The sequence below is a fragment of the Dreissena polymorpha genome, chromosome 3, assembly GCF_020536995.1.
Source record: "Dreissena polymorpha isolate Duluth1 chromosome 3, UMN_Dpol_1.0, whole genome shotgun sequence".
NCBI lineage: Eukaryota > Metazoa > Mollusca > Bivalvia > Myida > Dreissenidae > Dreissena > Dreissena polymorpha.
Genome location: NC_068357.1, coordinates 75,932,785 through 75,959,074, shown reverse-complemented (window position 1 = coordinate 75,959,074; position 26,290 = coordinate 75,932,785). Strand labels below are relative to the sequence as shown.

General features: G+C 36.0%; 1 protein-coding gene across 4 annotated transcripts; it reads right to left on the bottom strand.

Moving 5' to 3' along the window:
• Positions 1-6,111: 6,111 nt before the first annotated feature.
• LOC127874810 (interferon-induced, double-stranded RNA-activated protein kinase-like) lies at positions 6,112-23,642 on the bottom strand. Of its 4 annotated transcripts, none has more exons than XM_052419445.1 (8): positions 23,407-23,642; positions 20,660-20,708; positions 15,003-15,061; positions 14,029-14,148; positions 10,781-10,915; positions 8,504-9,368; positions 7,073-7,234; positions 6,112-6,245 (listed from the first exon to the last, which is right to left on the bottom strand). In XM_052419445.1, the coding sequence occupies exons 1-8, from the start codon at positions 23,517-23,519 to the stop codon at positions 6,156-6,158; spliced, it is 1,593 nt and encodes a 530-aa protein (XP_052275405.1). In that variant the 5' UTR covers positions 23,520-23,642; the 3' UTR covers positions 6,112-6,155. The 4 variants fall into 4 exon arrangements, with proteins under 4 accessions (XP_052275405.1, XP_052275408.1, XP_052275407.1 ...); XM_052419448.1 differs by lacking the exons at positions 6,112-6,245; positions 7,073-7,234 and adding exons at positions 7,769-7,971; positions 8,162-8,237 and having other exon boundaries at positions 8,466-9,368; positions 23,407-23,641; XM_052419447.1 differs by lacking the exons at positions 6,112-6,245; positions 7,073-7,234 and adding exons at positions 7,769-7,971; positions 8,162-8,237 and having other exon boundaries at positions 23,407-23,641.
• Positions 23,643-26,290: the final 2,648 nt, after the last annotated feature.

The window sequence follows — 26,290 nt, the reverse complement described above, 5'->3', positions numbered from 1 at the left end:
CATGTATACACTATATTTCGCAATAATATGTGTTTGAAAATGCGATAAGATGCAATTTTACACCAAGAAATAAGTGTATTACACTTTCGGTCGTTATAACAATTCAGATCGACAAGTAATTGTAATAATGTAATAACTTTATTACAATTGAGTTTGTATGTGAACACCTTTTTTGTCATTATAGGTAGTATAACCTTATAAATATACATGTTTTATATACATGTATACACTATATTTTGCAATAATTTGTGTTTGAAAATGCGATCAGATGCAATTTTAAACCAAGAAATAAGTTTATAACATTTTCGGGCGTTATTACAATTCAGGTCGACAAGCAGTTGTACTAATGTAATAACTTTATTACAATTAAGGTTGTATGAGAACACCTTTTTTGTCATGCATAGGTCGTATTGCCCTATTCATATATATTTTATAAACATGTATGCATTATATTTGACAATAATCTGTGTTTGAAAATGCGACCAGATGCAATTTTAAACCAAGAAATAAGTTTATTAAACTTTCGGGCGTTATTACAATTCAGGTCGACAATCAATTGTAATAATGTTATAACGTTATTACAATTGAGTTTGCACGAGAAGACATTTTTTTGTCATTCATAGGTAGTATTACCTTATAAAGATACATTTTCATATACATGTATACAATATATTTTGCAAAAATATGTGCTTGAAAATGCGATAAGATGCACTTTTTAAACCAAGAAATAAGTGTATGACACTTTCGGGCGTTATAACAATTCAGGTCGACGCGCGATTGTAATAATGTAATAACTTTATTACAATTGAGTTTGTATGAGAACACCTTTTTGTCATTCGTAGGTCGTATTGCCCTATTAATATATATATTATATCTACGTATGCATTATATTTTGCAAAACTCTGTGTTTGGAAATGCGATCAGATGCAATTTTAAACCAAGTAAAAAGTTTATTACACTTTCGGGCGTTATTACAATTCAGGTTGTCACGCAATTGTAATAATGTAATAACTTTATTACAATTGAGTTTGTATGAGAACACATGTTTTGTCATTCATAGGTCGAATTACCTTATAAAGATACATTTTTATATAAATGTATTCACTATATTTTGCAAATATATGTGCTTGAAAATGCGGTTAGATGCACTTTTAAACCAAGAAATAAGTTGATTACACTTTCGGGCGTTATTACAATTCAGGTCGACAAGTAATTGTAATAATGTAATAACTTTATTACAATTGAGTTTGTATGTGAACACCTTTTTTGTAATTATAGGTAGTATAACCTTATAAATATACATGTTTTATATACATGTATACACTATATTTTGCAATGATTTGTGTTTTAAAATGCGACAAGATGCAATTTTAAACCAAGAAATAAGTCTATTTCACCTTCAGACGTTATTACAATTCAGGTCGACAAGCGATTGTAATAATGTAATCACTTTATTACAATTGAGTTTGTATGAGAACACATGTTTTGTCATTCATAGGTCGAATTACCTTATAAAGATACATGTTCATATACATGTATACACTATATTGTGCAAAAAAATGTGTTTGAAAATGCGATAATATGCACTTTTAAACCAAGAAATAAGTTTATTACACTTTCGGGCGTTATTACAATTCAGGTTGACAAGCGATTGTAATAATGTAATAACTTTATTACAATTGAGTTTGTATGAGAACACCTTTTTGTCATTCATAGGTCGAATTACCTTATAAAGATACATGTTCATATACATGTATACACTATATTGTGCAAAAATATGTGCTTGAAAATGCGATAAGATGCACTTTTAAACCAAGAAATAAGTTTATTACACTTTCAAGCGTTATTACAATTCAGGTCGACGCGCGATTGTAATAATGTAATAACTTTATTACAATTGAGTCTGTATGAAAACACCTTTTTGTCATTCATAGGTCGTATTGCCCTATTAATATATATTTTATATCCATGTATGCATTATATTTGGAAATAATCTGTGTTTTAAAATGCGACAAGATGCAATTTTAAACCAAGATTATTTTTTTTATTTCGCTTTCGGGCGTTATTACAATTCAGATTGTCAAGCGATTGTAATAATGTAATAACTTTATTACAATTGAGGTTGTATGAGAACACCTTTTTGTCATTCATAGGTCGTATTGTCCTATTAATATATATTTTATATCCATGTATGCATTATATTTTGCAACAATCTGTGTTTGGAAATGCGATCAGATGCAGTTTTAAACCAAGAAAAAAGTTTATTTCACTTTCGGGCTCTATTACAATTCAGGTTGTCACGCGATTGGAATAATGAAATAACTTTATTACAATTGAGGTTGTATGAGAACACCTTTTTGTCATTCATAGTTCGTATTGCCCTATTAATATATATGTTATATCCATGTATGCATTATATTTTGCAACAATCTGTGTTTGGAAATAAAATCAGATGCACTTTTAAACCAAGAAATAAGTTTATTACACTTTCGGGCTGTTATAACAATTCAGGTCGACACGAGATTGTAATAATGTTATAACTTTATTGCAAATGAGGTTGTATGAGAACACCTTTTTGTCATTCATAGGTCGTATTACCCTATTAATATGTATATTATATCCACGTATGCATTATATTTGGAAATAATCTGTGTTTGGAAATGCGATCAGATGCAATTTTAAACCAAGAAAAAAGTTTATTACACTTTCGGTTGTTATTACAATTCAGGTTGTCACGCAATTGTAATAATGTAATAACTTTATTACAATTGGGGTTGTATGAGAACACCTTTTTTGTCATTCATAAGTCGTATTGCCCTATTAATATATATTTTATATACATGTATGCATGATATTTGACAATAATCTGTGTTTGAAAATGCGACCAGATGCAATTTTAAACCAAGAAATAAGTTTATTAAACTTTCGGGGGTTTTTACAATTCAGATCGACAAGCAATTGTAATAAAGTCATAACTCTATTACAATTGAGTTTGCATGAGAACACATTTTTTGTCATTCGTAGGTCGTATAACCTTATAAAGATACATTTTCATATACATGTATACACTATATTTTGCAAACATAGGTGCTTGAAAATGCGATAAGATGCACTTTTAACCCAAGAATAAGTTTATTACAATTTCGGGCTGTTATAACAATTTAGGTCGACACGCGATTGTAATAATGTTATGACTTTGTTACAATTGAGGTTGTATGAGAACACCTTTTTGTCATTCATAGGTCGTATTGTCCTATTAATATATATATATTATATCCACGTATGCATTATATTTTGAAATAATCTGTGTTTGGAAATGCGAACAGATGCAATTTTAAACCAAGAAAAAAGTTTATTACACTTTCGGGCGTTATTACAATTCAGGTTATCACGCAATTGTAATAATGTAATAACTTTATTACAATTGAGGTTGTATGAGAACACATGTTTTGTCATTCATAGGTCGTATTGCCCTATTAATAAATATTTTATATACATATATGCATTATATTTTGCAATAATCTGTGTTTGAAAATGCGATAAGAAGCGATTTTAAACCAAAACATAAGTTTATTACACTTTCGGGCGTTATTACAATTCAGGTCGACAAGCAGTTGTAATAATGTAATAACTTTATTACAATTGGTTTTGTATGAGAACACATTTTTTGTCATTCATAGGTCGTATTACCTAATTAAGATACATTTTTATATACATATATACACTATATTTTGCAAACATATGTGCTTAAAAATGCGATAAGATGCAATTTTAAACAAAGAAATAAGTTTATTACACTTTCGGGCGTTATTACAATTCAGGTCGACACGCGATTGTAATAATGTAATAACTTTATTACAATTGAGGTTGTATAGGAACACCTTTTTTGTCATTCATAAGTCGTTTTGCCCTATTAATAAATATTTTATATACATATATGCATTATATTTTGCTATATTCTGTGTTTGAAAATGCGATAAGATGCGATTTTAAACCAAAAGATAAGTTTATTACATTTTCGGGCGTTATTACAATTCAGGTCGACAAGCAGTTGTAATAATGTAATAACTTTATTACAATTGGTTTTGTATGAGAACACATTTTTTGTCATTCATAGGTCGTATTACCTAATTAAGATACATTTTTATATACATATATATACTATATTTTGCAAACATATGTGCTTAAAAATGCGATAAGATGCAATTTTAAACCAAGAAATAAGTTTATTACACTTTCGGGCGTTATTACAATTCAGGTCGACACGCGATTGTAATAATGTAATAACTTTATTACAATTGAGTTTGTATGAGAACACCTTTTTGTCATTCATAATTCGTATTACCCTATTAATATATATATATATTATATCCATGTATGCATTATATTTTGCAATAATCTGTGTTTGGAAATGTGATCAGATGCAATTTTAAAGCAAGAAAAAAGTTTATTACACTTCCGGGCGTTATTACAATTCAGGTTGTCACGCAATTGTAATAATGTAATAAAGTTTATTACAATTCAGGTCGTTATTACACTTCAGGTTGTAACAGACAGGGCAAAAACAATATGTCCCCCACTACTATAGTGGGGGACATAAAAAACACTTAACATTTAAGCATTAATTTTGTTTGGCCCACATCATTCTAAAATGAGTATCATGCTACAGGCAGCAAGAGTACCTTCAAACCAGCCTTAGCATCTACACAGTCTGGGTAGGAGCGACGCTGTGAGCTATTGAGACTGGGAGAGCTTGTGTGACTTTATAGCGGACAGCGTAGCTCCAAACTAGACTCAGAAATTGCGCAGACTGGTTGGGAGCTTCGCTGGCCGCATATGGCATAAGACTCATTCACTTGATGCCACTTATATAGTAGCCATTGGTTTTTCAATAGCTCTGCAAAACAATTCCATAAACTTGCATTACTTAATACATAATAGTAGTTGCATTCGATTGGTTACTTGCAACAATCACATAATTTTGTAGATTCTTATGCCGTTATCAGTTAAGAAGTTAGCTCCGTAAAGCTACAAGACAAACAATTAAAATGAGCAGACCAACTAACAAAGCGAGTCCCATGAATTCATGACTATTTGCTGACCTAGAACGTAAAATATTAAACTAAAAGACAAATTAAAAGAGTTTAAGAAAAAGAGCTATATCACAAGGGTTGTATTTGGGACACATTTCAAGCTTATCTGAATTATAACATATTGTCACTTCAGATAAAAATAGTGTAAACGTTATTGGATATAAGCATTACATTAAAACAAAGAAAAATGAACTTTTATAAATACCAACAATACAATTCTGCTTATAAAAAATTCTGACTAATTAGTTATATAGGGCTATTTTGTATAGTCGGTAAACAAAAAAAAAACTAAGCCTTAGAAATGAAAGTTATTTTACAGTTTAAACACTTATCATCATACGGAATTTCCATGTAATAATATTAACAAGGGAGAGAATCAAGCCAAACCCAACTACCGAATTAATTGGATCAATCTGAATCATAAGCTGAAACTTTCAACCAATGAAAATAAAACCTAAAATGTTACAAGCATTATTGGTCAATACATTAAGAGTCGGAGACATATGCCCCCCAGGGCTTTGAACTAGTGACCCCAATATCAATAGGGGTCATCTACTGTCCAAGGCCAATGCGCATCAAGCCAATCCATCAATTCGTTGACGAGTTACTGATCAGAAACAATTTTCACACTAAGTGTGATTGTGACCTTGACATTTGACCTAGTGACCCCAATTTCAATAGGGGTCATCTACTGTCCAAGGCCGATGCACATGTGAAGTATCAAACCAATCAGTCCATTGCTTAACAAATTATTGATGGGAAACGATTTTCACACTTAGTGTGATAGTGACCTTGACCTTTAACCTAGTGACCCCAATTTCAAGCCAATCGGTCAATTCATTGACGAGTTATTGATCAGAAACGAACTGGTCTACCGACAGACAGACAGAACAACCGACATCCAGCAAAACAATATATCCTTTCTTCTTCGAAGAGAGGCATAATAAGTGCTATTGTAGTTTTTTAGCATAACAAAAAATCACTTGATTGTCCGTCTATGGCACTCGACAGTCATGTGATAAGCTTGTCAGTTTAACAGTAAAATGTCCACATGGGAGAGTATTAAGATCTCAGTAGGTCACTATTAAGAAGTTCCCGGGCAGTGGGACGGTCCTCAGGATCTGTAGAGAGCATCTGACGTACTGTATCACACTGAAAGATTATAAGGAAGGTTACAAATATTAATGTTGCAGTAGCCAAAGGCCAGGTTGTCTACATTGAGATTCATTTCCATTTCGGGTATTGTTATTATCTATTTCATTTGACAACACATACCTGGTACTGATTCTATCCTCGAAAAGCATCTTCAAGTGTCAACAAAAACCTTCTGCTTTGACAAAACAAAACTTTATTTAACAAGAGCTACTTAAAATAAAAAGTAATCTTAGTTGTTTTGGACAGAAGAACTGTAAAAAGGAAAAAGCCATACAAATCATACAAGACACGTAATCCAAAGATTGCATTGGTGATTTGTCTGGTTATTGAACTTGGTCAATATTATGCTTATATCAATAGATCTAACTAAATGCTGTTGGACATAGAAAATGGAAATGGTCAAAGACCCAATATTAAAGGGAGACATCTCGACAATAATGCCTTAGTTGATTTGAAGGACTATAAAACTTGACCAAGGTCTAATGCCTACACACAATTTAATTAACTTTGTAGAAGATTGCATATTACAAGTACGGCTGTAATTAGGAAAACAATACAACAGGCCTACAGACTGTAAGACAGGCACTTATTGTGAAAGATGCTTCACCGTCTAAGGTTGGAGGAAAAATAAGGACGGCAAACAAGTTTGGATTAAGTAGATTATTTACTTTTGTAAGTTGTTTATGAACTACTTTTGGTAGAGGAAAACACAATGAAATTATAAAACATTCAAATAAAATTTATATTATTTTTCACCGGAAAAATTGTAGTTAAACTTTGCCAAGAGACAACCTATACCAAGTACATGTTTTTCACAGACTTACCCATTGTACATGGTCGACCTGAAACTGTTCAGGAAAATCCCGCCTCCTTGCTGCCTCAAGCATTTTTGCTCTCTCTGATCCGGAGTCAAAACTGTGGAACATCTCAAAAACAATCACCCCAAGGGCAAATATGTCCACTTTGTTGGTATAAATTTTTCCTCTCTGAAGCACAAATGGCTTTGTAAATTCTCTTATGTAGTATTTAATGCTATCAAGTTAAAGAAAATCCATGTTGACTTGTTTAAAAAATAAAATGTTCAAATATTGTCATCATATGATTAGGTGGTGTCTGGTTACAAATTCAAAGTATGCCTTTCATATTTTGCGTTTTAAAATATTAATGCAACCTCATTTTATTCAAACAAGATATGTGTTTCTCAGAAACACAATGCCCCCTACTGCGTCGCTATGAAGCCATATAATTGACTTCGACCTTGAGATGCACGTGCATGCCAAATATCAAGTTGCTATCTTCAATATTGCAAAAGTTATGGGCAATGTTAAAGTTTTCGAACGGACAGACAGACCTACAGACTGACGGACAGTTCAAATGCTATATGCCACATTACCGGGGACATAATAAACTGAACAACATAACAAGGTTAATATTTTAGTGAATTAACAGATATTTGTTCAATCAAAATTAAGTCTAAATATTTCCAAAGCCTAGTTCAACGCATAGAATTTATAATATCAAATCAAATCAGTCTAAGAAAAACAGTAGAAGTTGTTATAGTTTAACTGCAGAACCCTTTAATTCTGCATGCATTTCTGGTCTCACATACCTGTTCTGGACTAACACATCTGTTCTGGTCTCACATACCTGTTCTGGACTAACACATCTGTTCTCGTCTCACATACCTGTTCTGGACTAACACATCTGTTCTCGTCTCACATACCTGTTCTGGACGAACACATCTGTTTTCGTCTCACATACCTGTTCTGGACTAACACATCTGTTCTCGTCTCACAGACCTGTTCTGGACTAACACACCTGTTCTGGCCTCACATACTTATTCTGGACTAACACATCTGTTCTGGTCTCACATACCTGTTCTGTACTAACACATCTGTTCTCGTCTCACATACCTGTTCTGGACTAACACATCTGTTCTCGTCTCACATACCTGTTCTGGACTAACACATCTGTTCTCGTCTCACATACCTGTTCTGGACTAACACATCTGTTTTCGTCTCACAAACCTGTTCTGGACTAACACATCTGTCCTCGTCTCACATACCTGTTCTGGACTAACACACCTGTTCTCGTCTCACATACTTGTTCTGGACTTACACATCTGTTCTGGTCTGACATACCTGTTCTGGACTAACACATCTGTTCTCGTCTCACATACCTGTTCTGGACTAACACATCTGTTCTCGTCTAACATACCTGTTCTGGACTAACACATCTGTTCTCGTCTCACATACCTGTTCTGGACTCATATAAAAGAAGGTGCCAACTCCTGAAGTAAGACTTTGAGCTACCCTTCCTGCATCCGAACTTCCCAAATGGTCCTCCGCCATTATCTTTGCCAAACCAAAGTCACCTAGCTTTACAGAGTTGTCAAATGCAAAGAATATATTTGCCGGTTTAAGGTCTCTATGAATGTATTGCTTATCATGAATGTATGCCAGTGAAGAAGTAATTTCTCTCAGAATTTTCGAAATTACATCAGGAAAACGATTTTTTGTTTTATCCAACCAGTCTTTCAAAGTTTCAGTCTTACATAACTCAGTTTGAATGTACAGGAAAGTAGGGGGCACCGGTAAACTAGGCTGCTTAATGCCTAATTGCTGAAGCCTTTGGTCTTGTCTGTCCAAATCATGAGCTCTCCTATCCATTGAATTTCCACCTTCTGTTGTATCATCATTATTATTCTCGGCCTTTTTCTTTACCTCTTCTGTTTTCCTTTTTCTAGAGGCTTCACTACTTTCAAAAACAATACCATCATCGTCTTCATCATCATCCTTATCCTCCTGCCATTTATAATCTTTCCCCTCCTCATTATCATCATCGTTATCGTTTGCATCTCTACTGGCTGTGCCAAATGATGACCTTTCATCAGTGGACCAACCATAGGAGTCGAATACACTCGCTTTATCATGTTCACGAACATCACAAACAACAAAATTATTAGCTCCAAAGTTTTGCAAGTCTGCAAACTGGGGATTTCTTGGTGGTGCAGTGTTTGCAGTAGGTTGTTTATTGCTTGTTTCATCATCAGATTGTCGTTCGAAAGATGCTGTTTCTGTTGGATAGTCATCAGTACAAGTCAGGCTTCGTAGACCCTCCCTGTAAGTAAAAGCGCTCTGAGAAACCAGGCTTAATACATGTACGTAAATTAGTGTCTCAGATTAGCCCGTGCAGTCAGCACAGGCTAATCTGGGATGACACTTTCCGCGTAGACTGGATTATTGTTTATAAGAGACTTCATTGAAACAAGAGTACCGTGGTCGGAGACATATGCCCCCTTAACAGGGCTTTGAACTAGTGACCCCAATTTCAAAAAGGGTCATCTACTTTCCAAGGCCAATGGGCATGGGAAGAATCAAGCCAATCGGTCAATTGGTTGACGAGTTATTGATCAGAATCGATTTTCACACTTATTGAGACAATTACCGTGACCTTTGACCTAGTGACCCAAATTTTTATAGGGGTCATCTTCTGTCCAAGGCCATTGCACATGTGAAGTATCAAGCCAATCGGTCAATTTGTTGACGAGTTATTGATCAGAAACGATTAGACACTTATTGTGACAGTGGCCTTTGATCTTTGACAAAGTGACCCCAAATTCAATAGGGGTCATCTAATGACCAAGGCCAATGAACATGTGAAGTATCAAGCCAATTGGTCAATTTATTAACGAGTTATTGATCAGAAACAATTTTCACACTTATTGCGACAGTGACCTTGAATTTTGACCTAATGACCCCAATTTCAATAGGGGTCATCTACTGTCCAAGGCCAATCCACAAGTGAAGTTTCAAGCCAATCGGTCAATTCATTGACGAGTACTAGTAATTGATCAGAAACGAACTGGTCTTACAACAGACAGACAGTACAACCGACATCCAGAAGAACAATATACCCTCTCTTCTTCGAAGAGGGACATAATAAAACTTCCATAAAAAGCCGAAAGTTTTGTCCACGATTTGCCTGTGCTGAATAATCTGGGGCGATATTTTACATAAATGCATTAACCCTGTTTTCACAGAGCGTGGCTCAAAAATAAGACTTATGTCATTAAATAGACGAAGATTTCTTTAAAAAAACTATTAACATAAGGGAAAACAACGGGCAAAATACCGGTAAAAACCCTGTTAGCCACAATGTATGGAAATCACAATTGTTAACATTCTCAATTAAATTGCATTGTGTGTGTTTGTTTATTTCAATCTTTGCCACATTCAAAAGTTTTTTAGTGATATCACTGCAGTGAGTGAACCAACACACACTTTTCCTAGATAAGCTGGTTTAATAAGTATACTAATTCCATCAACTGACAACTTTCTATCTAAAATCAAAAGCATGGGGATTATGGCCATAGAAATAATGTCATGACAAATCTCCTCACAAGTTCTGGTTAGGCTAAGAATCTAACCCACGATAATCGATGTTGAAGTCCAGCGATCCACAAACTGTTCTAGCCCGCCTGACAAAATGCATTTTGTTAAATTGCGATTGGACTGCAGAACCGAACGTACACATGAGAGTCTTGTTCCTCCTGCCAGCCCAGGGGTGGGGTCTCCTTCCATGTGTTAAAGTAACGCACAATGCCAGGATGGTCCAGTCGTGAAAGGGCGTGAACCTCTGGCATCACAGTGGTCTCTGCATCCTTACTGCAAAGTCATGGGGCAAATGATAAACAAGAGCTGTCAGAACACAGCGCGCTCGACTATTCGAGTGCTTGACAGTGCAACGTACGCCATCATTGGGAAATTGTTCATATTCAATAAGGTCAAGGTAATATAGTCATATTCTAAGTGGAAGAGGATAATAATTGAAAGATATTGATCAATATGTTTTAAACAAGTTGTACTTTATAGACGATTTAGAGTTCAGGTAAATGTTCCACAATCTATTGAACATTTGTATAGACATAAAAAATAATAAGATTTTATTTCAAGTTTGATAGCAATAGCTTGTGTGGGATGGCTGGACGGTCCTTCAAAAATTAAATAAATGAATATTTGTTTTTTTACCATGTTTATAAAAAAAGAACATTCTTTTTGGGTGGGGGTGGAGATGGGGGTATAATGTGGGGCTGTGGTCATTAATTTGATTATCTTTCAAAAATATGAAAAAAGGAAAACAAAGATAGCTGGGGTTTTTTTTGGGGGGGGGATCAGGGCTGGGGGATGGTTTGGGTGGTTTCCATTGTGGTGTGTCAGGTAAATGTTGTTTTGTCAAAGTATGAATCAAATCTGATCATAAATACAAAGTTTTGTTATTATAAACAAAATTATTAATTTGACCTTAAGAGTCAAGGTAATTCAAAGATTAAGGTCGAATTCAACTTGCCAGGTACAGTACCCTCATGATAATAAGAAAGTATTTGAAGTTTGAAAGCAATAGCCTTGATACTTTAGAAGATAAGTGGATCCAAACACAAAATTTAACAAAATAATCAAAGTTAGAAAGTCAAAAAAGGGCCATAATTTCGGTAAAATGCCAACCAGAGCTATGCAAATTTTCTGTACAGTCCCCTTGTGATAGTTAGCGAGTGTTCCAAGTCTGAAAGCAATAGCTATGATACTTTAGGAGTAAAATGGACCAAAACACAAAACTTAACCAAATGTTCAATTATCTAAGTATAAAAGGTGCCATAATTCTGTCAACATGACAGTCAGAGTAACATAACTTTGCCTTCACAGTCCACTTATTATAGTTAGTAAGTGTTCCAATTATGAAAGCAATAGCTTAGGAATAAAGTGGGCCTAAAAACAAAACTTAACAAATTTTTCAATTTTCTAAGTGAAAAAAAGGCCATAATTCTTACAAAATGCTTGATACAGTTGTCTGCTCTTGTTTATAGATTGCGGTCATGTTGGTGAAGAAGTATGCAAAATATGAAAGCAATATGTCAAGGGACTTGGAAAATATTTGAGGTGGTACGCAACTCAAACATAGATTTATCAATAATATTCATATTATAAGTGAAAAAAGGGCCATAATTCTTACAAAATGTTTGATACAGTTGTCTGCTTTTGTTTAAAGAATGGGGTCATGTTGGTAAAGAAGTATGACAAATATAAAAGCAATATGTCAAGGGACATAGAAAATATTAGAGGTAGTACGCAAACTTTAACATTCGCACGCTCACGCTAAAGCTCACGCTAACGCTAACGCCGGGGTGAGTAGGATAGCTCCACTATATATATATTTCATATATAATGGTCGAGCTAAAAATTGCTCACTACGCCATCTCTGTTAAATTTAATGCTGATGTTTTTTTCAGGTTAAGAAAGAGTGGACAAAGTTTCAAATAATTTATCCATATGTTTACCTTTGACCTTGAATGTGACTCGACTTTCGACCAAGGGTTTTGGTACTTGCGAGCTGTATTTAAAAATCGCCAGTAGTATCATTTATTTACCTTGGACATTGAATTGTGACCTGGACTAAGTGACTTAATTCTGCGTGTATTCTTTCAAATAATGCAATATATGTAGTAGACAAAGGGATCTGGAGTTTACACAAGTTAACCTGCATTTCTAGTAACAAACAAGGACTATGATTCTGCTACGCTGCAAATCAGAGTTAATGAGGGTTTGTGGGTTACCTCCCATCATGATCCATGATACACATGTGTGAAGTGTCTATTGAATATATGTAGTGGTGACATATATATGTACTAATTGCATGCAAACCTTAACCTGAATTTCATCTTGCATTGCAAACTTTATCATGACCCTTGTAAGTACAAAAGGGAACATAATTCTACTTAAAGGCTGGTAACCAAGCGACCGTTAGGCCATGGGTTCGATACCTACTGATGGAGCGTTCTTTAGACCTCTCCTATAGAGACCAAGTACTGTTTCTTTCCAATAAACGAACCCGCGAGCGTTTCAATAAGCATAAGATTTTCGATGCACTCAAGCTAAAATAAATAGGTTTAAACATAAAGGCTGATAACAGTTATAGGTCTTTGTAGGCGAATGTTTACAAAGACCAATGACATATATATAAAGTAGTATTTCAATATCTTTGGTAGATAAAGAAAAAAGGATAAGTTGCACGCAAACCTTGGTCTGAAATTTCTTAGTACATTCTGTTAACACTTTCCCAATTATATGCGTATTTTCATGTGTTTGTAGTCTCTTAGAAAGTTATAATTAATTGAAGACCTTTCTTACTAGATTCAAGTTTTTAAACACAGTGATAATATATATAGTGTACATAATCCTTAACCATAGCATTACCTAGACACGGATGCCGACAAATGGTTGACTAGTATAACTCGTACTATTCTGTGAATATTTGTGCTAAATGACAGTCTTCCTTTTTGTTAATAATTTTCATAAAAAAAAACTTCAGAAAATTGTAAACATCAGAAAAATCATTTAGAATGTGAAGTCATTCCTAATAAATTACATATTTGTACAATTTCTTTAATGGATCATTAATTGTTTTTCCTGAAACTCACACAAGTAAAACATTGATACCTTTTCCGCAAACTGAGATTGATTAACTACATGTAGCTCTTCAAAAACTGTAAAATCAAATTTTAAAATATTTACGATTAGAACGCAATATGTCTCTGATTTTGCTGTTTACAGTATCAATCTTCAGGTATTTTTCACCGCATTGGGCAGCAAAAAGCACATCGCCATCCTATGAATCAATGTATTTGATATTTGCGTGTTTGGTGCAAAATATCGATGTGCAGAAAACATGATTAATTTTCATTTTACAAAACAAGCCTTATATCCGTATATTAACTTCATCCTACCCTTTTAACTTGATCCGTTTTACCGCATATCGTCGTAAATCTAATCTTTTTTCAACCTCCAAAACTACTCCAAAAGCACCTTTACCCAATACTTTGATCAGGATAAAGTCTTCACAAAATCTGAAAATGTATTAAACAGGTGAATTAGCATAAGTCCTTCGTTTATTTAAAAAGTATGATGATAAATGAAGTAGATACATGAGGAGCTTGCTAAACACATGAGGATACAGTTACAAGAAATTAACATTCTTAAAATTGTAACTTTCATAAAATCAGTCAATGATATCTTGTACTAAAAGTTTGTATACATAATACTTAATTTCCCACTGACCTATTAATGTGACACCGTTAGCCAAGAGAAATGTGGATCCTCACATAATTTACACTTGTGAAAAATATATGTAAAAATTCACAAAATATCCAGAAAAACTTCATGAAACCCAAATTATTATCAAGTTCGACAATTAAGTGACCGATAAATGCAGGTAACGGGTGTTACATAATCTCTCCTTTAAAAATGTTTGCAAAGTAGTTGTACACATTCCTGATAAGTGATGAATTAACAGTCCGTACAAGCTGTTTGATGCCCACATATAAAAATGACCTACTAAGCAGACATAGGTCAATGTACTGCATGAAAAACCTAAAGTGCTCCTTGCTGGCGGTTTTCCATACTACAAATGGTCTTGTCTTTCCAATGCAGAACTAGAGCTTTGTTGCAAGTTTTTCAAGGCAAATAACTCAAAAAAGTGTATGGATCCATGGGAATAAAAATGTGTCTTGCACATCTACACTTTATGGTGATGACATGGTAAGGGTCAATTCAATGGCTTGAGGAATGAGGAAGAAGTTTGCTCCATAAACTTGTAGACTTAATGTATAAGGGTTAAATTCCACCCATTACACCAATACTTAATACTAAACTTTTTATCCATACACTATCATACACTATCAGTATTAGTATACATGTGTACCTTGACAAAAAAGTTTCTCCTGCTACAGGTGCCTGAGGGGTTGCCGTTGAAGCTAAATGCTGAAATTTAAAGAAAATTTCAACATTCATTTGAATAAAACTTTTACAAAAGATTATTAGATTTTTATATGTTTTTAAATATACCACGTATACATCAGCATTACTGATTTTTTTTAGGAAAAGACATACTAATTGTTATCAGGTAATATATTACTTACTACCAATAATAACTAAGGTTTAAAGAGTGTTTCCTTAAAACTCGTGTCATAAACATTTTTCATTACAATTCCTTAAAATATCTAGTTAACTTATATGTTTACTTTAAAAAAATTACTATGGAAAGCACTGTGTTTCAAATAATTTAAATACATAGTCCAAATAATTATACGTTGTTTAACAATGTGGTGCCGGTGGCCAGCCCGCGAAACAAGCACATGCTTCATGATATGGAACACGAGAGCACGCGTTCTTTCTTCACTTCTTGCACGGGGTGTTGACGTGAGTAGATGTGTTTGCCTAAGGTATTACTAGCCGAATTTGTGAGCCCGTGACTGTATATGTTGGCCTGTGACTGTGTGTAAATACGAATTTGCCGAGTGTTGCCGACGAGCCGAAGCGTTTCCCGCGAGAACGTCGAGGATGATTTGTGCCATCCTGACGAAGTTTCAAATCGATGATAATGTTTTTTATTAAGCGTTGGTGCTATTGGTTGCAGTAGTTTTAGTCAAACCCCACGATGTGCTAACCGGTATAAACACCACAATAGTGTCAGAAGTGGGATTTTAGTGTAGTTGTGTTTTAACGGTAATGCTAGTTCTATAACTTTTTTTAAAATCAATCGGCATCGTGGAATTAAGTTTGGACCGTCGCTTCGAATTTAATTTGTGTTCGTTTCATAAAGTAATTTATGCTATCAAGTTGTACGCAGGGTTCGTCTATTTTAAGACGTGTGTAATTAACAGAAGGCCACGCTGTCTTCTTCCCGGGCAATTTTCCAGTGATCAGTTGGCGCGAATTTTGTGCTCAGCAATTCGTAAAAAACGTGATTGCTCTTATGATATTTATATCAGTGTTATAGCCGATGTAACTATGGTCCAAGGAAATCAAAGTTTAAGGGCACGGGATTTGTAAAGTGCATTGTTTTTTCTTAGTGCAACGATGAATGCAATTTATCTGTAAATGTTTTTAGTGGGTAATTTGATTTAAATTGTCTTCCAGTTGTACGCTGATTATCATTTTATTTTTTTGCGGAGTATGATTTACTATAAATGAAAAATGAGTTGTGTGGGCAGCAGAAGTCGCTCACCGGGGCCACATTTAATTCGGGAGAACTTTGACCCTGCCCGAATGCTTAAGGCAATATCCGGTTTGTGGCACACATTGGCGCGGGCAATTTTCCTGCTCAGGGAGAGCGCGGGTAATCTGGACCCTGGAACCCTGAAATAATTAATTAGGCGGCTCCTAAGTGATAATGAGTTGGAATGTAAACATTTTTCAGATAATCCTCGGGTGGCCCTAGGCAGTGATAACGAGGAGGAATACAGTCAGTGGGAGCCTAAGTATAGATCCAGGGCCCCGAAATCGAGGGCTTTTAGCACACCGTAACAAACTAGGTCCTCGGGGCACAGGAGCGGGTAAAGGCCGAGCTGGCCTGGCCTCCAAGAAATCCTTGGCCCAAAGCGACCGCTGGCACAACACGACCCATTTGATCATGTTGCCTATGTGGAATCACGCCTTCCTGCCCCGCCTCAGTCATAAGGTTTGCCCCAGGGAAGGGCCGATATAAGTTTCAGGGAGTGTTGCCCTGATTACATTACCTCAAAGGCCCCTTCTATGACCCCTTTACCTCGCATGCACAGGCACGCGTTAGATGGTTACGGCGTGCATGCGCTATCCGGTGTGACTTCAAAGGAGGTTACGAAACCCCATCATGTATCATATGTTCCTCCTGCTATGAATAGTCTACCCGTTCCAATTATCCTTCATGTACACAGCAATCTTCCTGTCGAAAGTAGTATTTCCGTACCCAACAATCCACCTGTTCCAAGTAAACCTCCTGTCCCAAGCCTGCTATACTATGGGCAGAGCAATTGGTTTGTATTTCAAAGCAAGTTTGAGCGCTACGCCAGGATGTAAAACTGGTCGGACACAGATATCGCTGATTGCCTGGGCGTGTGTTTGACAAGTCAGGCAGTCGATTTTTATGCAGTACTGACCAAGGGGAGAAGAATGGTACGTTACCCAGAGCTTATGCAGCGGCTGATGGAGCGTTTTGGCGCCAAGGATCTACCCACCACCGTGGATCGCCGTTTCAAGATTACCCAGCACGAAGTAGGTGAGTCCCAAGAAGGTTGGTCAGATCGGGCTCTCACGCTGGCAACAATGGCGTTTAGGAAACTAGCCTCTACTTACGCCACTGAGAAGGAAGTGACAAAGTTCTGTCAACGATTGCTTGACAGGGAAGCAGGCAAACACGTGAGCTTGCATTTATCCACCTCTATGGGGGATGTCATGAACAAGGCAAAGTTGTTCAATTATGTTCAGTTGGCTTGCACCTCTGCTACGAGAGGTAGCAAAATGGGTAAGCAGGAAGAATCGAGAGGGGAGGGGGTTACGTGGTAAACAAGGAACCCATTCTAGAGGAGGTAAGTGGGATTGCGTTCGGTGGTTAAACAACTACAAGGGTGCTGTTGAGCGATTGACAGCTCTTGTGGTAGCCCTAGCACTGATAACATCGTCAGACAAACGGTTAAGTTGGTCCGTCCCGATGGAGCCGATGGATTCTATGTCGAGCATGCGGCCGAAAGTCCTTTTCAAGGAGGCACCCGGAGCCGAGGGTACAACTGGTATGACCCACGCCAGTGAAGTGATTCAGAAGATGCGGATGGAGGAAATAATTTGTACCATAGTTGGTAAAAACAATTGAATTTCCCCCTTTTGTGATCCAAGCGAGGCAGATATGCATGACATATCGTGCGTTCAGTGTGGTGGTTTGCGAAATTTCCGGCTTGATTTTCTTGCAAATATCAAACCCGCGAGGTGATGCCCCAGTCAGTACAAGAGCACCGCCTTGCGGGTGCAGACCGCTCATCTTTTTTCTTTTTAAAGGTGAAGGGACTCTCAATTTCAATCACAAAGGAGGGAGGGGTGGAGTGAAGAGGGGTGTATAGTGTGGGGGTGTAGACATTTATTACATTATCTTCCAAAAATGCGGGAAAAAAATGCAAAAAAAATTCGGGGGGGGGGGCGGGAGGAGATTCTTGGGTGCGATGGTTGGACAGAATTTCAAAAATAAAATAATAAAAATAAAAATTTGTGTTTTTTTACCGTTTCAAAAAAAAATTGGGGGTGGGTGGGGTGGGGAGGTATAGTGTGAGGGTGTGGTGGTCATTTGTGAGATGATCTTATAAAAAAAATAAAAATAAAATATAAATTAGGGGGGGGATTCGGGGGGGGGGCACGGGGGATGGTTTGGGTGGAGTCTATTGTGGTATGTCAGGTAAGAGTAGTTTTGTCAAAGTATCAATCAAATCTAATCATAAAGAAAGAAGTTATGGCAATTTAAGCAAAATTTAATAATTTGACCTTTAGAGTCAAGGTCATTCAAAGGTCAAGGTAAAATTCAATTTGCCAGGTACAGTTACCTCATGATAGCATGAAAGTATTTAAAGTATGAAAGCAATAGCCTTGATACTTTAGAAGTAAAGTGGATCGACACAAAATTTAACCATATATTCAAAGTTACTAAAACAAAAAAGGGCCAAAATTCCGTAAAAATGACAACCAGAGTTATGCAACTTGTCCTTTTACTGTACCCTTATGATAGTTTGCGAGTGTTCCAGGTATGAAAGCAATATCTATGATACTTTAGGGGTAAAGTGGACCAAAACACAAAACTTAACAAAATTTTCATTTTTCTTAGTATAAAGGGCCCATAATTCCGTCCAAATGCCAGTCAGAGTTTCATAACTTTGCCTGCACAGTCCCCTTATGATAGTTAATAAGTGTTGCAAGTATGAAAGCAATAGCTTTGATACTGTAGGAATAAAGTGGACCTAAACACAAAACTTAACCAAATTTTCAATTTTCTAAGTATAAAAAGGGCACATAATTCTGTCAAAATGCCATGAGTTACATAACTTTGCCTGCACAGTCCCCTTATGGTAGTTAGTAAGTGTTGCAAGTATGAAAGCAATAGCTTTGATACTTAAGGAATAAAATGGACCTAAACACAAAACTTAACAAAAAAATCAATTTTCTAAGTATAAAAGGGCACATAATTCTGTCAAAATGCACGCAAGAGTTATCTTACTTTGCCTGCCCAGTCCCCTCATGATAGTAAGTAAGTGTACCTAGTTTGAATGCTATAGAATTGATACTTTATGAGAAAAGTGGACCTTAACGCAAAACTTAGCCGGACACCGACGCCGACGCCAAGGACAATAGCTCATTTTTTTTTTCAAAAAATAGATGAGCTAAAAACGGAAGTAATTCGCTTCAACCAGTTCGGTTCAGCTTCGCAGTTTTGTGATAGGTTCAGGTTGGTGACGTAATGGTTGACGCAGTGGTTAATTAAGCAGCAGAGGTCAGTATTATCTCTGATTGGGTGTTTTAGTCCATGAAGCAGTCGCTTCCCAAGTGGTGTCCAGCTGCTTATGACAGGCAGAGACGCCCACATACAGGGTTCTGTTGTCGGCCCGGCTAGATTAAAGATTGGTAACTGCTGGTATAAGTAGCAGTTGTTTGTAGCTCCGAAAGATGTCGATATGCTACTGGGTTTTGATAGTTTGTTAAATCCCTAAAAGGCCATAATTAATATGGCATATGCTACTCTTATTTTCGATTGCCGGATTTTTAGCCTCCAGAGGGAATGCCTACAGCATGCTAAGAACGTGCACGATACAGATCCGTTTGAGCTGCCAACAGAGCTAGAAGTCGTCCACGATCCAGAGACGGTTATTTGCGAGAGCACTCCTTCCCTGTGGGGCGACGTCCCAAAAGGAGAAAATTTGAATTAGTGTAGTGCCGGTGACCAACCCACAAAACATGCACATGCCTCATGATGGGGAGCCAACGAGTGTAGCCGACGAGTTTCCATTGAGAAAGACGAAGACAAGTTGTGCCATCCTTACGAGGTTTCCAGTCAATGTTAATGTGAGTATTTTGTTAAGTGTCGTTGCTAGTTGTTGCGGTAGTTTAAGTCGAAATCCTCGAAAAGCTAAGCTGAGCAACAAAACAGTATATCGTCCCCATATGTATATGAGTATTTCAAAACCATATTTGTCCTGTAAACACAATATTTCTTATCGGGTAGTTTAACTACTGTACTGTATATCACAACAGCATTTAATGATTGTTAATTATTGCCAAAATTGAAATTATTCAAATCTTTAGTGCCTAGATACCATTTTACAGCACAGAATTATAATTGATGACCATTGGGACAAATCGGATTTTACTCATATGGGAAAATCGCATAGCCATTTAATATTTCAATAAATTCTCTTCTGGAAAGGGCCTTCATAAGGACTATGGAAAGAAGAATGAAGTCCTCAACATAGCAAAAATCTAACTAAATTTTATTAATAAGTTTAATAATTTCTTTTTTTGGTTGTTACTCCCATTTTCCTTTAAAAAGGAATACAAACGATTGATTACCTTTTGGGTGGATGATGGGGTCTGCAGCATCTGCTGAGGAGACCGTGAACTACAGCATAAATGATGAACAAACATGTATATTTCTAGCAACATTTGATAATTACAGTAAGCGGAACACATCCAATAAAGATTTATTATAATGAATTAGTTTATCCCATTTTTAATATTTGCTCAAAAGGTTTTTAATTATGAAGTAGCCGATACCCAACCTCTGTTAAAGAAACTAAAAAGAGGATCATGGGTCCTAAGGCGCTTACCTGAGACACGATGGAACTAAACTACCGGTTTTCTGGGGAAGGTGGAGTTCAAAAATAATAAAAGTACTTCATGAAACACAAATATTATAATGAGGTTCACAAGAAGAAATCTGCTCGCCCCTGGAACCCATGCTCTTCAGAGCAGCAGAATCGTTTTCAAACTAAATCAAGATATTATAGGAACATATTTTCTCAGCATGTTTAATAAAGATTGAATTAAAATGTGATTTATAGAGTTCACAATGTTTCACTTCAGCAATAAAAGAAATCAGCCACTCATCTCAGGGCCTTGCTTTTAACAAACTGGAACTATTTTCAGACTCACCTTGCAATGATATTTCCAATTAAAACAACAATCACTCCTATTTAAAACACAATTCTTTGATAATTACAACCAAAACTAACGACCTCATCGATAAACCGTGGTGCCATAACAATTTGTATTTAACTCTTATCAATATGAAGGTCTTTGATGTGAGTTCCCAGCTGGGGCCTATTTCTAGGGACTTCGGGCATTAAAGCTGCAAGCCTGTTACACAATCATCCCATTACCATTTAAAAGGCATCAATAAAAACTACTGTACCAGAACAATTCAGACACAGCCAATAGAAATTATTAGCTGCTGATAAGAAGGTGGCTGAATGGCTTCAATTGGAGAGATAATAGTGCATTCCTGACAAGCCATGCATTCATGATTGGAGGTCAAACACATTTCAATTTATATACAGTTGTTTCTCCCTAAGTAATTTTCTGTGAAATCAATATTACTACTAAGGGTTTTCAGATAGCATAAATATGTTTGTTGCACTTCATCCCAAACCAATCATCATCATCATAATAATCCTCTTCAGAAAGGAACAAAAATAAATAATAATTAGCAATTTAAATGTATACCTTATCAGAATTTTCAGATGACTGCATGGAAATCATGAACATCATAATATGCATAAATTTCATTCACAGTGTACATTGGTAATTTCTAAGTAGAGTGTAAACAAGGTTACACTATAAAGCCATTTAAGGAAAACTAGCCCATCCCCATGTTTTTTCAACAGACTTTAACCATAAAGATTCTCGGCCTAGATATAATAAAAACAAATGTTATGACTACGTTTCTGGAAGATTTGACTACAAATATGACTTCTAGAGTTATTTTTTTACTGTAGCCATAATAGGAAAACTGCCCCGCCCCCTGTCGGTCAATGTCGTTCAACAAACCGGAACGATTTTGAAACTCAGCTGAGGTATCATAAGAACAAAATTAATGTTCTGATTTTTTTTCAAGATAATGGAATAGAAATATGACTTCTAGAGTGTTAACAAGGTTTACGATAGCCATGTAAAGAAAACTGCCCAACCCCCTGGCGGCCATGTTTGACAGTTTATCAACAGACCGCAACCATTTTCAAACTCAGCTGAGCTATCATAAGAACAAATGTCTTACCAAGTTTCATGTAGATTGGAATATAAATATGACTTCTAAAGTGTTAACAAGGTTTCATTATAGCCATATAAGGAAAACTGCCGCGCCCCCTAGCGGCCATGTTTTTCAACAGACCGAACCCATTTTGAAACTTAGCTGAGATATTATTGGGAGAAATAATCTGACAAACGTTTCATGAAGATTGGACTTTAAATGTGACTTCTAGAGTGTTAAAAATGTTTGACTATAGCCATTTAAGGAAAACTTCCCAAACCGCTAACAGACATGTTTTTCAACGGACCGAAACCATTTTCGAACTCATCTGAGATGTCATTGCGACAAATATTCTGACAAAGTTGCATGAAGATTGGACTACAAATGTATCTTCTAGAATGTTAACAAGATTTCACTATAGCCATATAAGGAAAACTGCCCCGCCCCCTGGCAGATATATGTTTCTACGGACCGGAACCATTTCCGAACTCAGCTGAGATAGCATAAAGACAAATATTCTGACCAAGTTCATGAATATTGGACTATAAATGTGACTCCTAGAGTGTTAACTAGGTTTTATTTTATTCATATAAGGAAAAACTGCCCCGCCCTCTGGCGGCCATGTTTTATAAAGGACCGGAACCATTTTCGAACTCAGCCGAGCTATCATAACAAGGACAAAATTTCACAAAACCAAGTTTTCAATGTGAAAAAAAGTCTGATAAAGGGAGACAAACTCCATTTCTGATAACAAAAGGGGCCTTATCATTGCCTCTTAATCAGCCTTACAGTGCACTAACCAACAATATCCCAAGAAAGGGACAAGGCAACAAAGAGAATACTTGAAAACTAAACATGGCAGTCAAGGTACAAAATGATAACACTTTAAAGCCCCTTTTGGCCCGTAAAGATTTCATTGATAGTACCAAACAATGATAAAACATGGCACCTCAGTGAACTTACCATAAATTCCAGAAAAAAGGGTCTTGACAAAAAAAACAAATAATAATTGACCCCTAAAGAAAACATATAGGGTACAAATGGTAACACTTGGCCCCTAAAGTTTACTTACCCAAACCACGCTGAGAAAGGGTCCGGTCCGCCGAAAAAGGAGGCGGAGGGGCCGGGGAACCCTGTAAAAGAATCCGCATGCAATCCATTGGAAACCACCCCCGGGCCGACCATTGAGCCTACAATGGAACAGTTGCCAATATGACAATAAAGCAAACTGCTGTTAATTGTCTATGTTAAAAATAACTCTTGTTGTTGAAGTATAACTGCTTGCCAACTTGATTACCTTATAATTTCTTTACAACAAAAGTTAACTTTTGGTATAAAAAAAACTCCCAACATAATTCAATGTGTGTGACCTCTCTTCAACTTTAACAAGAAGTGATTTAATAAAAGACAAGGGACAAAATTGTCACAAAACCAGGTGTTCATTGTGAAAAAAAAATCTGATAAAGGGAGAAAACTCAAACTGAACTTTTGAAATGAACAAACAAAATTAATCCCTTTGTAAGTTTGTTTTAAAAACAAATCTATTTTTAGTCGTGGCGACCTTGACATGGAGATATTGACGTGATTCTTTCGTGCGACACACCGTCCCATGATGGTGAACAAATGTGCCAAATGATTTTAAAATCTCACAATGAATGACATAGTTATGGCCAGGACAAGCTCATTTATGGCCATTTTGACCTTGAACTCAAAGTGTTGACCTTGACCTTGGAGATATCGACGTAATTATTTCGCGCGACACACCGTCCAATGATGGTGAACAAATGTGCCAATGATTTTAAATTCTGACAATGAACGACATAGTTATGGCCCGGACAAGCTTGTTCCGCCCGCCAGCCAGCCAGCCAGCCCGCCCGCATTCGCCAATCTAATAACCAGTTTTTTCCTTCGGAAACCTAGTTATAAAAATGATAAATGTTTATTTTATTTAACAATAATTATTAAATTTGTTGTTTTCCTTGTGCTGATCAACATTAAGGTGTGATTTTATTTCATTTAAATAATGTTTTGTTTTTTCTAATATACATGCATTTTTAATTAAAAATTAGTGCTATATATGTGTTCTTGTAGTACATTTTGCATCAAACTTATAAGTTTAACTAAAAATGTGTCGCATACACTGATGCCCCCCACAGCATTCGTTTAGAGACAGAAAAATCCACATCATATTCTATCATTGGAAAAACACACACCATAGTTCTGCCAAACTCTTCCTACCCAAAATGTTTTTTCCTTGTCATTCGTCTTCACATAAAGGTCATTTAACTGAGTAAGATTGTCCAATAATTAAATACGAGTTAAAAACAGAAAATTGCAGGACATATATTCCGTAAAGGAAAAAGAGACAGAGGCAGTATAATCCGCAAAAAACGTTTCAAGCCAAGATTCTTTCTTTGAAATCATCTACACAAGATTCACCCATGAGGTTAAAAAGAGGTTAACGTGACATTTTAAGATAATTTATTCCTACAAAAAAACACAACAACAAAGGGACATTAATATTCCAAAATTGGTCTAAGCCAAAACTGCCCCTTATAATCATGCACACTTTAGACTCATCCAAAGTTTAAGATGGTGCAAGATGCCCGCAATAGTTTAAGTGGATTTAAATCACAATCTTCAAATGTGTGTACTTTATAAAGTGGCAAAAACAGACAAAGGGCCATAATTCTCCAACACATCTAGGACCGCTGTTGTGTTTCAACAATAACACATAAACATCATTAAACTGTAAAAGTTTAAGTCACATCAAATAAGTATTTAAACAGGGGTTCTGAACACATGTTTCGGTACGTTCGACCAGATAAGTGCAATGCTTAATGATTCCCACTTGTTGGGGCATAAACAAAAACGTGTTTGGCTTAATTTATTGCACATTATACAAATGAGCCACTAAACCGAGAACATAATGTATTGTTCATTGAAAGTAACCAGCCTATAATACAATGTGACATTTAAACATATTTTCAATAGAAGTTAGTTGACATTATACATGCATTAGACAACATGTGGTATATTAAAAATATTTCCTTAACAAAATGTTAAAACATTTTCAATGTCATTGCAAGTACAGAGATTTCAATCAGCTATAGAGATGGGCATGTTAAACTGTCCATTTGAAAGAACAACAATCGATAATATGTGCATATATTTTTTTTATTACAACACATTATTTCAATTCTCTTTTGCAACAAGTGGTGAAACTGTTAATTAAGGTTTTTGTCAACAAAATAAAAAAGTGATCAATCAAATTGCCTGTAGCATACTTGGCATTACAGATTCAAGTTCATATTCAACACCCAAGCAAATTTACAAAATAGAAATGGAATCAGTAAGCAGTTGTTAGGTAACAACTTCAGCATGCTTTTCTAAACTAACATAATACCCTGAAATAAATGTAAAACAAGAGCACCGCCTTGCGGGTGCAGACCGCTCATCTATTTTCTTTTTAAAGGTGAAGGGACTCTCATTTTCAATCACAAAGGAGGGAGGGTTGGAGTGAAGAGGGGTGTATAGTGTGGGGGCGTGGACATTATAACATTATCTTCCAAAATGCGAAAAAAAAAATGCAAAAAAAATTAATCGGGGGGGGGGGGGGGGTGGGTGGGTGGGGGGGATTCTTGGGTGCGATGGTTGGACGGTATTTCAAACATAAAATAATAAAAATAAATATTTGGTTTTTTAACCGTTTAAAAAAAAATTGGGGTAGGTGGGGTGGAGGGGGGTTATAGTGTGAGGGTGTGTGTGGTGGTCATTTGTGAGATGATCTTAAGAAATAAAAAAGCAATAAAAAAATTTAGGGGGGGGAAGGGGGGGGGGGGAGGGGGGGGGGGTATTCTTGGGTGCGATGGTTGGACGGTATTTCAAAATAAATAATAAAAATAAATATTTTTGTTTTTTAACCGTTTCCAAAATAATTGGGGGGCGGGGGGGTA